At 33.7% G+C, this 15,142-nt stretch overlaps 1 protein-coding gene across 9 annotated transcripts in view; it reads left to right on the forward strand.

Annotated features, from left to right (window-relative positions):
* The window catches only part of pum (pumilio), an 82,612-nt gene that overhangs the window by 16,529 nt on the left and 50,941 nt on the right, over positions 1-15,142 (forward strand). For all 9 annotated transcript variants that reach the window (XM_081977784.1, XM_081977781.1, XM_081977786.1 and 6 more), the window contains 2 exons: positions 1,957-2,227; positions 3,069-3,188. In XM_081977784.1, coding sequence (XP_081833910.1) covers positions 1,957-2,227; positions 3,069-3,188 — 391 coding nt within the window. The remainder of the gene's footprint in view (positions 1-1,956; positions 2,228-3,068; positions 3,189-15,142) is intronic.

Raw genomic sequence — 15,142 nt, forward strand, 5'->3', positions numbered from 1 at the left:
TCCGTATCTAAATTTTAGATTAAAGGGCCTCATATTTATGAAACTTCCGTTCCTGCCTTACATAAGGCCAGCTGAGCGTTTAGTTATCATTTGGTTGTAATTTGCCACACCCTCTACTTTTTGTTCGTGTTTAATACTTTGTCAACAAAATTTCTGTTATCACTCGTTTATTGACTTTTCCAAGTTGTAGGACTTTATCCTTGGTTTGCAGTTTGTAGCTGCACCACATATTTCTTAGAAAAAGCGATAGTAAAAGTGGTAAAAGTTTTCAATGATAAAATAAGTGTTACACTTCTGCTTTCTTCCGTAAAGTCATAACGTTATAAATTCTGTTTAATGCGGTTCTGCGTCAGTTTCCGCAGATCCACCGGCTGGCTCCACTTGGTTCAAGGTCTCGGGTCTACCTTGGCTCGAGTCAATGACACGTGTGTGTGAGCCTATGACTCGACGTTGCCAGACTTTGCACGTTCAAATTCCCCATTCCTAACATTATACATTCGCCGAACCGATCGCAATCTCGCTGATTAGCCTATAACGCGTCAGCTGGAACGTTGTTTGTTTTTAGAGAAAAGTTCATCGTACTGAGATGACGCGTTTTATTTGCTAAATTTATTAGTCCTGTTTTACTAAGTTTTGTCGAAAATTTAATTAATTTCAATGCTTTTATCCGAGCTATCTCTGTTGTTTGCTCTTTGGGATTAACACAATTTTATTTGATAATTAGTTCAATATTGATTGCCCGTGGATGTTCTGGAAAATCCTCTGATTACTTGTGGAATTGTTGATGGAACTCCGAATGCGTGACAACATCGCCATCTGTTCGGTTTTGTTTTTATTTTCTTATTGTTACCGTGGTTACCGGCCCTCCCATTCTGTTTATTTATACCACGTGGTTATCGAACAACTGTTGAGTCTCGCTTCGACATCTGGAGGTCAGAACGTAAACTAACTGCGCGCGTTCGATAATGTGTTTGGTTTACACATTTTTCCAGTAGATGGCACTAGTGTGTCTGGGAGATTATACTGACTGAAAAATAGTTCTTTTTCTATTAAACTATTACTACCATATCTTTAAGGGTTTTTATAATCTGTCCATAATACCATAGAGTTTTGTTTGTTGTAATATCATTTTCAACTTTAAGTAGTATAGTTTTATGACTGCAATCAGTCGTGTTTTTGACAAGTTGAGTATATTTGTATTTTTTCCTAATGGGTAAAAAATAATAAAGCTGCCTAGACGGTTTGTTGAATGAAAGATGTGTTATAACATTTATTTATTTGATTTCAAAGAGAGGATGTTAATTTCTATTAGCATTACCAGACCAGAAGTCTCCATGCATAATAGTCTTTTTATGCTGATTGATAAATACATTTTCAGTTTCTTACCTACAAGCAAATGGATGAATCAAGTGAGATTAAATACTTTCCCAATATTTTCTATCGTACTGTAAATCACAAAATTACTTAGGTTTATAGCGCTATTGGTGTTTATCATTTTTATAGAAATTGAAACATTTTGCTAGTCCCATTTGATCGATAAACACGTTTTATAGACTTAGAAAGTGCACCACCAAGCGCGGCAAATTGTTATATACAACAAGTTACAGCAAAGTTTTTATGTACTTTGGAAGTTTTTATTGATCCACTATGTTCTAGTGTATTTGTTTCTAAATTAACTTGCACATTTTGATGCAAGGCATCAAGAAATTCTACTTTCTCTAAAGTTTTCTTACTTGTTTAAGTTGTATTTTTAGGTACACTAACTTTGCTTTAAAGACAACTAGTTTTACATAACTGCAAAAATTGCATCTCTGTGTCTACCCAAACGGTTTTTATACTCTCTTCAAAACTGCAGTTACTATGACACCTGATATTCTTCTGCTTGAAATAACGATTATGTCATGATTTTATCACTGCACTGTTTGTTTGGAACTACATGTTTCCCTAATTTTACAGCCGGACTCCTGGTAGTAGACAGCCGTCACCGGCAGAAGAAGACCTAAACAAAAATGGTTGCGTTACAGCGGGCGGAATCGGAGGACTGGACCCTGCTACTATGGGATTGGTGTTGAAACAGCCGCCTCCGGTCGACGGTGGTGGAGGAGCGCTTCACGCTCATCAGATGCATCATTTGCCCCAACACCATCCGTTGGGGCCTCACCTGGGGGTCACCTTGGCCGAGAGCGTCAATCAGCAGTTTGCCGACCATTTTGCAGAGACTCAACAGGTATTGCTTTAAATAATGAGTACTTATATCTCTAAATTGTAAATAATATATTTGTATAATAATTTTATTGCCAGCTTGTTCATACAGGTCAACAAACAGTAGCATTTGTTTCTTAGATTGTAGTCAGAAGGTGATTGAAACTATCTCAACACACAAACAAACAAAATTTGTAATTAGTTTCGCTGAATTGCACACATTGCCACAAATCAAACTAGCTTTGATAATAACTAAAACTGGGTGACTACTGAAAACAAAAGTGTTTAGTGACAGCAGTTATAATATAATCATTCACCTTCTGACGGAACAGGAATGTGAGTTTTTTAAAGTAACATGGGTGCTTAGTTTGCATTATCAATTTAAAAATAGAGAAAAGAGAGATTAAAGAACCCACAATCTCCAGAAATGTAGACTGAAGTGGAGTTGGGTTTGATTGCTGGAATCAATGATTAATATTTTGAAGTGTTTGGCAAGTTTTGTTTTATTAATAGTTAACAAAATTCTACAGTGACCACTGCCCAGCTCTCAAATCGAGTTATTAAATAGATTGTTCAGGATCACCCTCTATTTTGGAACCTTTTATACCTGAAAGTAGAAACCAACAAAAGTAATTTTGGAATTTAACAAAAATCGACAAGTTGTGTGCAGACAAAATGACAATAATAACTGTAAAACCTTAGAGAATAAAGTTCCAAAAGTTTTATAGAGTTTGATTTTGTGGCATTCATTCAACATCAAACAAAGCAGGAAACAAAGCAAAAAAGGAAACTTTTGATTTGTTTGGATGACTTGTTTTTTGTTTGTTAGAATTAAATTATGTAAATCTAATTTTCTCTTGTTATAGCAAGCCGCAGCAGGACAAGGGTACGACCAGAGTCAACACCAACAGTACGCTGCTGCTCAACAACAACATCAGGTAGACAACGCCGTGCTGCAGCAGCAACAGCACAATTTTGACGTACAGGTAAGAGATTATGTTTGAAAAACAGCTAAACATGAAACGTTATATTTTTGTAACATATTTAAATCAAAACAAACCCCTCTAACAGTAGTCTAGGTTAAGAATTCTTTTATCCGTCACTCAGTTGATAGAATTGGTGTTTATTTGTTAGAGTTTCCAATCAAATCGGAATAATTTATTGGTTAGCCGAACAAACATTTTCAATATAGATAATTAAGTTAAATATGCTAACTCAGTTTAGTCAACATACGTATAACCAGTCGGGAATTATTGAATTTTATTTATATACGAAGCTTTGTCAAATGTATCGTTAATTGTTTGTGGAAAATAACAAAGTTTTCCTGTAATGTCGCTAGCCAGAATTGGAAAAATGATGTTCGATTGAAATTGGGCAAACGTTTTTTTTTTTTTTTTCCTGAACGTTGACGATTGTTTTGGGACGGCAATCAATTTAAATTGGTGTCATGTTTGTGCCTCTACAGGTATGAAAGAAATTAGGTCACGTTTGTATTAGGGCAGCTGTTTACCGACTTGTTAGTTAATTGTTTAGTGTGTTCATTAATTTTTTACTTAATATTTACTTCTCATTCAATTCTAAAAAAAATTAAATGCATAAGGTTGATGTAAGAAACTTTACAAGTGGCAGCAAAGTTTATCCAAGTTTTGGCCACTTGCAATCAGTTGGATCCTGTTAAATCTAAGGCTTGTTTTACATGTTAACGTCGTTAAAGCAAACTTGAATTGTAATTCAATTGGACAGCTATTACGTTTCGGTTAGGAACTAGTTAGTTACCGTAGATCGCGGCATGAATAAAGGGTGTTATGTTGTAGATTGAAATATCAAGTCAAAGTTAATTAACTTATTAAGACATGGAAGGTATCCAAAAAGCGCGGACAAAACCGAAGTTAGAAGTTCAAATTTGTTTTAGTTATTGATAGTAAATGGTTTTGTTAATAACTTTGTATTTTTTTACATGAAAACGCAGTGACTGACTTTCAAAATTTGAATTCAATTAAATTACTTACATGAAAAGTTACAAAAATATTACCAAAGAGAAAAAATCTCTTTTTGTGCCATGCTGTCTGTCCCGTTTCAAAACGAAGATAAACTCAATGCTTTGTGCAAACAAAAATTACCATAGAATATTGTTATCAGGAAGCTACCCTCCTATCCGAAAATTACTGGTGTACAGCTTTCCCTTTGGACAGAGATTGCTATAAAGTTAAATTTAAAATTTTGTTTTAATTTGCATGGAAAAACAAACTCTTTTTTAAATCTGTGGAGCTTGAAGTAAATTTAATATGTTTATTCGGGTATTTAAGAGTTGGGTTTCACGATGCGCAGAACTTCATCAATTTGTTAAAGCTGTTTTGTATATAAATTGCTTGATCTGTTTGTTGGAAAACCACACCAAACCTAAGCAAAACGCACTTGGATAAATAGGTTTACAATATGACCTGTAAAACTGGGCTGTCCTATAAGATTCGTTGAAATTCTAATAAAAAAGCTGTAAAATCTTTATCTACACACAATTCGAGCAATTCTAGCAGTCACAGAGTTATTTAGGTAGTGGTAGTTAAAACAGAAGTGCAGCTAAACAATGGAAGATTGTAGCCATAACATAAAATAGCAGAATAGGAAAGATTAGAAGGAAGAGGTCATTAAAGAACTATATAAAATTACACAGGACAGACCATTTTAGGAGAACAGAAACTTTTAAGAATCTTTTATTGCTAATTTTTAACATTTACGTGAAGGTTAGTTACGCTAAGAATGCTAATAAGAATGAACGTTACATGTTCTGAATAATTACAAGCAAAGATTCAAGCTCTCAAGAAATATAATTATGGGGACAGCTTAAATTAACTTAAAAAGTGATCTAGACAGACTTATGTCAACTTTTTGCAGTAATTTGTGTATTTAAAATATAAAAATCCTTTTTTCGCTTCTAATATCGAAGTTCGTATTTTATCAGCATAATATGATAATTAGAGTACTTTGCGTTTTAGGTATGGCGCAAATATAAACTACATCAAAAGTTTTTACTTAATTGTTTGAGTGACTGGATAAATTTGTTTTTCGTTGTAAGTGTGAAATTATAGCGCACCATACCAATATCCTGGATAACGTAATGGAATATTCATTATGCAAGATTAGGTTATAGAGACATCGATTTTGTTAATGTTAATAGCTTTTGAAAGTGCAATTTAATATGTATTTGTCAGGTTAAATTCGATAAATTGCCGAGTTTTAGGGTAATCACACAATCTGTTACCCCAGGGATTAATGGTTCCATAGTTAATTAGTGCCTATCGACCTAAAATGTTCCTTGGAAAAATATGTGTATGTAAAGAAAGGTTTTTTTCTTGGGAACTTGTTATTATCACAATTTTGATGACATTTTTCTGTATTATGTTTTTTACATGGTTTTAATGTAGGTTTTCTTCTTCATTACAGGTAAGCAACCCGACCTTCTCGTCTATTAAAAGCTGAGCGCCGGTAAGTAACAGCAATTAATATTCGCCAAGAAGCTCGCAAGGTATTTGAAAAGGAATTGCCTTCCTCATTTTCACGATACAGTCCTAAAACAATTAAGTGCGCTATTACTTGGGCTTTATTACAGATGCGAAAGTATGTATGCCAGAAATTTCGTCGGCATTGTCTGCTTTGCCGACGAAACGGTCGCGAATTTGCAATTCGTGACTGGCATTAGGCTCCCTAGCGCATTTTCCGCTGTTATTTCTGATCTTATTTACCCTCGTAGAAACTGCTCTAGAAAATGTCTTCAATGAGCGTGGTTTTGAAGTTTATATCACCCGCAATATAGTCGTTCTGCTCTATATGAATTTAGAGATGACTATTTTGTTCAACGTTTGATTCGTTATATCATAGTATCGATTGTGTACCTACGCGTTATACATTTAATGATAGACTTGAAATAACTAGCGTTATAATGTGTTTGTGATGTAATCTAGAGTTATAACACAAAATGCTAATTTAATGCTGCCTTCCACTAATGAATACCATGGTCGTTAAAACGAAGCCCAACAAGTGTTTGCCATGTCGCCAATGACTAACACATGGCCCAAATAATACACACTTCCAGATTTCCCACGGGGGTTCCCGTTTCTTTCAGGATCACATGTCTACTATAAATTATTTGTTATATCAATAACGTTACATGAAATGTAAACTCCACGTAAGTGGAATTTTTACTTTACTGGAGATTATTTTTTCTCCAACAAATAATGCTTCATTTGATCACTTGTCTAAATGTTGGTGCTACATGATGTACGGAGTTTTGTTTTTTAAATTTCTCTTTTGCTGCGTTTCAGATTTGGTCAATTTTCATGTTATTTTTCTGGAATTTACATCGTATATCGTCCGAAGAAAATAAATAAGTTCGTAAATAAGGTTGTCAAAATCCGGGTCCTAAATAAATATCGATGAGTGACCGTTGATAACCAAATCAAATACCGTTCTCGAAGAGCCCACGATAACGCCGTAATAAACCCTGGAAAGGTCGAAGGGTTAAAGACAAGTGCCATTAGGAACGAAGAAGCATAAATAATAACCACGTTTTGGCACGAAGCCAAATATTCCAACAAACTAAATAAAGAAAAAAATTAGGGCTTGTCTGCCATACCCTAATTAATCTGGTTTTAGGCTACGCCTCGTATATTTGCCGTTTGGGGAAGCGTATCCTTTTTTCCAATGGTGTTTGGAACTAATAAATGTTGACTATTAAGTTTGGAAACCTAAAACGACTGTAGGGCAATCAATATTTTAAGAGAAAATTAATAGTAGTTCTATTTATATGTAGGTGAAAAAATGCGTCAACAGCTTGCGTTATAAAATTAGTTCGCTAATAATTACTGTCGTATTTACAGTCAGAAGTAACAATCTCAATGAAAATTTTAGATAGCCGGTTTATTAATTTTAAATGAGTGATACTTTAAGCCAAGTTATTTCTAAGAATAAACGGTTTTTGTTTTTGTTCTTTTGGTATAAACTGCCTAAAACTTTACTTAACCCTGTCGTAAGTTGAAAACCATCGATATTGCAAAGAAATGTTCAGAAAAAAATCAATCAGAATAGTCATACATTTTTTTGGATTAACTGTTTTGAAACGTCATTCAAAACTGATCGTTTTATAAGTACGGTATTATTGGTTATCAATTTTTATAAACCATCTCTGGGAATCAGTTAAAAAAAGTTTTTCTGTTGATATTGTTTGATTGTTTTGTTTAGAACCAAATTATAACAACAGGAAAAAATCAAAGGAGAACGAGCAAATTTATCAATCCTATTCAGAAAAGTAAGGTGGCGTTGCACTGTTAATGGACACCATATGTAATAGGCCATTTGGTGCTTTATTAGTTTCTTGATTGACTATATTGGATTAACTTGAAAAAGTAAATTTTAGTGAAATAACAGGTTTCTTTTCATAGGTAATGTAAATTATACAACATAGGAAAATAAAGCAAAACTAAAAAGGCAAAACCTGGATTGAATATTTTATAGCACGTGAAAGGAGCCGTGTAATAAGCTATGTTTAGGTTTCTTAAAGTCGTCAATACCATAAAAACATAGAAGTTAAAACACTTTCATTCAGCAATCTTGTTGTTAGGTTGTTTAATCTTTATTATTATGGTATGCGTTTATTTATTTGTTTGTAAAACTTTCCTTTACCATAGTATTCTATTTCCAGAAGTACATTTGTGTTGATATATCGTAGTTTGGATATTTACTGTGTTGGTGGTACAGTAATATGGTGAAGGCTTTATCTCCAATCAATCAGGTTAATGAGTTTTGATACTTGATTGATTGTACTTAGCGTAGCGTAAAGATTATCTTTCAAGTGTGTCGAAAAGCGTCACTTACCGCAAATCTATTTAAATAACAACTTAGATCAAACAAAACAGAAATCAAGCCAAACCAGAAAATACATAATTTTGTATCATCCGCACCACTTAATTAACTGTCTTTTTATAAAAAAAAATCAGGAAACAGCTACCGATGAGAACAGGAGTACAAAGACGTATATGCTTTGACAGTTCACGGCTCTAACTTAGCAATATTAAGACGGAAACGCGAGAAAACATGAGACCTTAACCGTGACTTAAATCTGTATCGTGGGAAATGGGAAACAATAGCCTAATTAAGAGGTCGGTGTATTTACGACTTTCCGTGTAAACCGCACTGAAATTTCTACAATGTGCGGGCATTTTTTTATCCCTTGTATGTATGTGCTTAAATTAGCGGGATTATCACACCCTTAAAATAGCAACTATAAATAAGAAACGGTGGACGTTTTCCGTCGTCAGGAAAATCATTTATCAAACGAAGGTGCGGCTCGCTAGCGGACAGAATGACGCCCGGGGAAAAAGAAATTTGAATCCAACCCCAACGACACTGACGCCCCCCGGGGGGCGGACTCGTAAATGTGGGATTGGCTGTCGCTAGCCTTTATACTCTTTTAGTTTCAAATTTCATTAAAGTTACCATTTTGTATATAAACTAGCTTTCAAAAATGTCGTAGTCATAGAGGTTTGAGCTTGTACTAACCTTAAACAAGATGGGTTCGTTATTGTTTAAAGAAGGAATTCAACCTTGAAAGTTCACGAGAAGACAATGTACCTGAAGGCACCGTTTCGGATTGTTAAAATCAACCAGGAGGAACGCGTTAATACAGTTCAACAAACTATGAGTAATCACGATTCAGATAAGCTAAGGTGAACCTAATTAGTGTATATGCACTTTCTTTTCTTGAATAATTTCCTTAGTTCTATTCTAGAAATAGTGGCAAAACGAGGCACATTATAGTCCTCGCTATTATCCAAATTCCAAACTGACGACCTTACCTTAGGGAAGAGCTAAAAAGCCTTAGTTTGCAAGTCATTTCCGGTCAATTTTGGTAATCGACAGGGCGTGACATTTTTCATGGGTCAAAAGGTCGCGTGACGTACTTGGGCGCCACTCACAATAAACTCCCCCAGAAACTTCATTTATTATATCCGATCGGTAGAAAAAGCCGGCAAGGACAAGTGGCAAAGCAGACAGAGTCCTGGCGTAATTGGCAATTGTAGGGCCCCTCAATTTTTTTCTTTTGTCTGGTAAGGTTGATTATTGATTTGTTTGAAACCTTCCTTTTAAGTTTCATAATAACGCTTTAGTTCTTCATTCAAATTCAATGAATTCGTGTCTATTAATAAAAAGTATTGTAGGGGTTTGTTATAAGACGTAAAATGGGCGAACTAAAATTTAATAATGAGGTAGAGAGACAGTCAAATTCCTAGAAAATATTGTAAAAAACTAAGTCAGTTCAGCAAGTTAAGTAATTTAATAGTCATGAATGCAACCGTTAACCTATTTATTTAAGGATTAAATACTTTCCTATTGAACATTCGACGTTAAAACAGATATTAAAGTATTATACGGGCAAAATGTGTCCTATAATCACTACATCTAATGCATTGATCGTGTTCTATGGTTGCCATCCAACTCCCTCTAAACTGTAATGTTTCCAATTGTTTTCACTTGAATTTCCGATGTCGATTGTTAGATACGAGCATATTTCCTGATTATAGGTCCAACAGTGGTAATTTTGGTGTTTGCTCAGTGATAGGAAGGATAGATAGTTTGAATATCAGTCGGAGTATCGATTTTTTAATGTCATTTTTCTCAACTCAGTAATATGTTAAGAATAATGGTAGAATTTGTTTTTTTTAAGTCCTGCACAAATTCTTAATTGGGTTGAACGTCTTAGGATATGCTTCGAAATGCTTTTGCTATCTCGTTCTTGGATAGTCGAAGAAGATAAAAAGAAGTCATGTATTTTTTGCACTTTGTATCAAGAAATGACTTTTCTCATTGTTCTGTGCCGTTTGTTGGAACTTGAAATTAAGCAAGAAAAATGTAATATAGTTGTTTACGAAAACATTTTCTGAGAACGCGGCTGTTCAAATATAGCCCCTGGAAATTAGTTATTGAATGGAATCTTTAAAACTGCTACTGTTTTTTTATTACTATTTTCTGATTTATAAAAGAGACGGAATTCTTATGAAAACTCATTTAAAATATACTTCATAGCTTTTTACCAATTTCATAGATTGATAAATTGTCATAGATAGAAAAATCATCAACATTTTTGAAATCACACATTCCTAATTTAATTAAAACTTACATAATATACTTGTAGTAGTAGTCGATTCAGTAGTCAAAAAAACGTTATCAGAGCACGTAAAACATTTTAAATTATTTCTTATATCGCGCTTTTCAGAATGCTTTCTCTACATATCTGTAGATCTAAACTAAATTACTTATTTAACACACATCAACTAAAAACGTATGATATCATCGTTCATTTCAACCGCATCGCATATCAGAATGTTTTCTTTCACTTTCGCACTCGTAATTTTCTGAAGGGTGGTTGAAAAATCCTCGAGTCTCCTCTCGGATTTATCCAGGTTGAAAGTTTGTATCAAATCTAGAATGCATTTGCGATGTCGCGTGTCTAAATAGCTCATTTTATTCGTTCGGTGGTGAAAAGCGACCCTTTTAGTGCTTTTTACCCTGACTTGGTGGAGCAATAACATTTGGAAGAGCGGCAGCCGGCGGCGCGATAGAGCCCCGAAAGGTCTGGATTCAGCTCTACATTTTATTTTATTGGGATATTTGGAAATAGAGAGCAACTTTTTGCTAGGAAAGCACGAGGACGCTCCCACTTGGATTTGGCGCTCCTCGTCGCACCCTGGGGCACGCAAACTCGCGTGAGTGTTGTGGAGTATCCCTTCTACGTCGTTCCCCCTAAAAAAAGTTTGTTTAAGCTAATTAAAAGTACTTCTGTCTTTTGGGAGTATACTGTATCTAAACAAATTTAAAAGTTTGGCTGTTATCAGGCTAAAAGTTTTCAATTAAAGCTAGCTTTTCATTTCCTAACAATAGTGTATGTTATTCAGATTTGTCTTCCTCCAAACATTAAACGTCATAACATACCAAGCAAGTTCTAAAGTTAAACGATTTTTCGCATGGAAGAGTTTACTGTAAATCCCCGCTTAGAACTTGGTTATGGTTTTCTAAACTAAACATACATTTTTGGGCAAGTATGTTTGCATATTTCGCATCGGAATTTCACATTGAAATTGATTCATATTGTTCGAGTACAGTCAATCTCCCTTGGGAAATGAATATGTATTCAGATTATTTTATATTAATGTCGGTTTGCAATAATAGACCTATTCATGTAAAAAAGTAAATGTTACATTACAGATCACATAACTTAGGTCAACATCACTACAATAAAGCTTGTTATCTTTGCTTATTGTAAGCAATTTAAGCCAGTCTAAATTGCATTTTTGCAAATACTCATTCTATGATTTGTATTTTAAATTGTCACGCAAATACTCCATAATAACCTATTTACAGAGCATCACAATTTACGCTTTCACGTTTTAGAATATTTTGTTATTAACGCTCGAGTAGCTAACGCTAGCATCGAAACTACTAAATATTAGCCATCTTTTTAAATAAAGTAGAAGCTTATACATTTTTTATTTTAACTGAGCCCTACTCTCACTAAAGCATAGCAAGGTACGTAGTATTAAAAATTCCACTCAAATTTAGGAAAATTGATGTTCAGAGTTATAATTTATTGAAACGCTACTCCTTCGCGTACAGATCCTTTTAATTCTGATGCAGTTTCAGCTTGTAGTTAGATAGGAAATGCATTGCAAAGTTGCAGCTAAGCAGAAAAAAACTTAACAAACTTTCTGCAAGAAGTTTATGAATATTCACTTTAAAATCTTGATTAAAAGGTAGGATTTTTTGTTTTGTTTTTTAATTGCTCTAGTTCGTGAATTAAATTTATAATTATAGGTTTTGTATTATTATATTATGGAAGCATGCATGCATGAAAGCCATCATTAAAAGTTTCAATTATACTATTAAACTAGCCTTTAGATAACAAACTTTTAAAGCAGTGACAAATGTATATTATTGTGATTTTTCTGATAAGTGAATGTTTCGTTATGTTAGGAATAATCTTTTGAAACATTATAGTAAATATCTCAAACATTTAGTCTGTTTTGTTTTTTTGCTTTTAAGAGACTTTTTGAGCAACATAACGTAAGATAATAAGCTTTTACTTCATGGCTTTAAATCATTGAGACGGTAAATTATTTGTGGTATTTTAAAATAAAATAAACTCCTGAATCCAGGTTTTAATTTATAACTAGAAGCGTTCTACTTTAAGAAAATCGTGCTTCAAGCGTTCTTTTTAAACAGATTACTTCAAGAAAATTGATGTTCATAGAAAATACCTTTTTTAAACGACCGTAATCATTTTCTCTTTAAATGACCTAGATGTTGGTCAAGTTTTTGAAATAGGACCGTTTTGGAAACGTCGCCTTTCTGTAGTTAAACTCATAATTAGATTTAAGCAATGATTTGATACAAATAGGTCTAAAACACACTTTATCACCCAGTTACTTTCGATTTTTTATAGTCCAATTTAAACATCCATAAACTTTAGGAAAGTTGAAGCTATACAATTATTTTTCCCGGGCCATAAATCAAACGTACATGTGATTTTACCGGCCATACGCAGCAAAAACATCTGCCAACATATATTCATAAAAGCTAATCCAATTAAATCGATTTTTATCTCTTCGTGTCGAAACGTTGGAAAAACGGGTTGGTTAATGGAAAGCCAATAGCCTAGTTGCTGAATTTCGCGGGCGTTCACGTTAAAAAAGTCGTATGCCCTCCCTTAAAAATTAATTTTCGTGCAAATAAAACGCAACCAGGATACAACATCCTGTGGCAATTCCGTTGCATAAATAATTGTATTTATTTTCGGTGTGCTGGAAGGACAGACGGCTGAACAAATACCGATCGTTATTGGGCATGGAATTTTGCGATTATCGCCGAATCGAAAATGTTATTTTTTAATTAGCAATGTGTGTTTTTCATAATCTGTAAAAGTTTGAGGAAGGGTTTGTAGTATTGACAGGATTAACAAAAACATTAAAGTAGACATTTGAAAATAGTCACTAATACAACAAACTGAACTAGTGTTTCAACAATAGTATCATTTACTAATGGAAATATTTAGGTATTTACATTTATTGTTCGTTCTACCTAAATCATCAATATTTAAGTGCCATTAAGTTAGAGGGTCAGTGAGTGGTTGCCACCGCGGTATTTTTAATGATCAGGAAATATTACTGAAGATTTAAAGGTAACCACTTGTTAATGAATTTTTAGACGTCTTGACATTTGGTTATTTAAATAAAATAGTGAAATTCGAATATTATATTATGTCTAAAATCTGTTTGCTATAGTATAAAACGTCATGTAATCAATTCAAGTAGTACTTCCGTATTAATCTTGACCCAGAGGTCAAATAAAATAAATTTAATTAGTGTGCTTTTGAATATAGAGTACTATCTATTAATGGTCTATGTCTCACATTGTATCTCTGAGGACAAAGTTTTCTTCACTTGTATGTCTCAAGTAAATGAGTTTTGTCTAGGCTAATGCAATATGTCTGGGCAAATGAGTTCAGATAATAATTAACACTTAAAAGTCCCCAGTTACCCAGGAAAATAGCATTTTTTATAGTTGTAGCCAGATATAAGATTCATATTATGCATTTAGGAAAGCAATCTGATACTGTTACTTAACCAAAACAAGTATGAACTTTATTGGGTCCTTGAGTACCCATCATCTCGTCTCATCTCTATTTCAAACAAACATTAAAAATACAAATTTTGTTTATCAGTCTTGACACTCGTAATACAGAATATGAGCTTTTTTCTCTGTGAGTCTATTATTTGCTTCCGCCAGGTCCTTCGGACCATAAAGCAATTTTCTCCTTGGATGATAGAAATTTGGCGTCCGTTAAATTGGATCCATAAATATTCAGGTCGTGTTTATACGTAAGTGACACAATGGGAAACATTTGATCTCTGTTCTGTTTATGTCCACACTTGCGAGTACTTGGCCAAGGGTCAAGTGAACAGGAAAATGCTTTATAGCATTAATGGGTGTTCAATAAAAGTTTCAATTTAGTTTACCATAGTTTTCGCTTAAGGAAACACGAGAACTAGAGCTCTGTACTTGTTTTCTTAACCTACTAACTGATAAAATGGTTTTGTGTTTTCTGTGCCAGCGTTAATAATTAGTTACTGCATGACCAGTTTCAAATTGACGAGTGAATTCCAGTTTATTAAAGTTTTTAATTGAACACTCTATATTTTAAAATACCACGCTTTTTCTTATTGAACTGTGCGGTTTTAGGAATAATACATTAAAAACTAGAATTTTAAAAGCAGTTTGGCGATTTCACTTGCTTGTAACAGTAAATTGATTTGTTTTAGTAGTTTTTTTTGTTACTTTTACGTCTTGACGTTCGTCTCGGTTTTAAATATTTTACGGAAGGAAAGTGCAAAAATAACAATTTGTCGAAAATTTACAGTTCTATATTTTACGTAGGAATGCAACAAGTGTCGTTTTGTTTAAGAGCCAAGAGATAATTCAATCCTGAGTAATAAAACTTTTTCCAAAATTGTCTCACAATTCTTTGGGGGGTCATTAAATATATCACTAATTGCAATAAATTCAAGCCTTTCGATGGAAAGGAATGATTTAATTTGCACGGTACGAAATTTCCTTTTTCCAGGGAGATAAGAAACAAAAACTGAAGATTCCCCCGCTTGTTTTACAGCTGGAGTAGATTCGCTTCATTGGTTCTCAATTGCTTTTCTAACTGTTCCGGCAGACAAATAATAAATTGCTCCTGATTATGATGTAATTGAGTCTTGAACTAGGAAATTGTAACAAACGTAAAAAAAATGTATTTTGGCCCGTGACTTCAGCGATGATGATCTTAAAACACCTGTCTTTACTAGATATAGGGATTAAAGAGGCAGATAATGATTGAAAAAAAGCCAAT

This window comes from Ips typographus, linkage group LG4 (assembly GCF_016097725.1).
Source record: "Ips typographus isolate SLU linkage group LG4, UJ_Ityp_2.0, whole genome shotgun sequence".
Classification (NCBI taxonomy): Eukaryota; Metazoa; Arthropoda; class Insecta; order Coleoptera; family Curculionidae; genus Ips; species Ips typographus.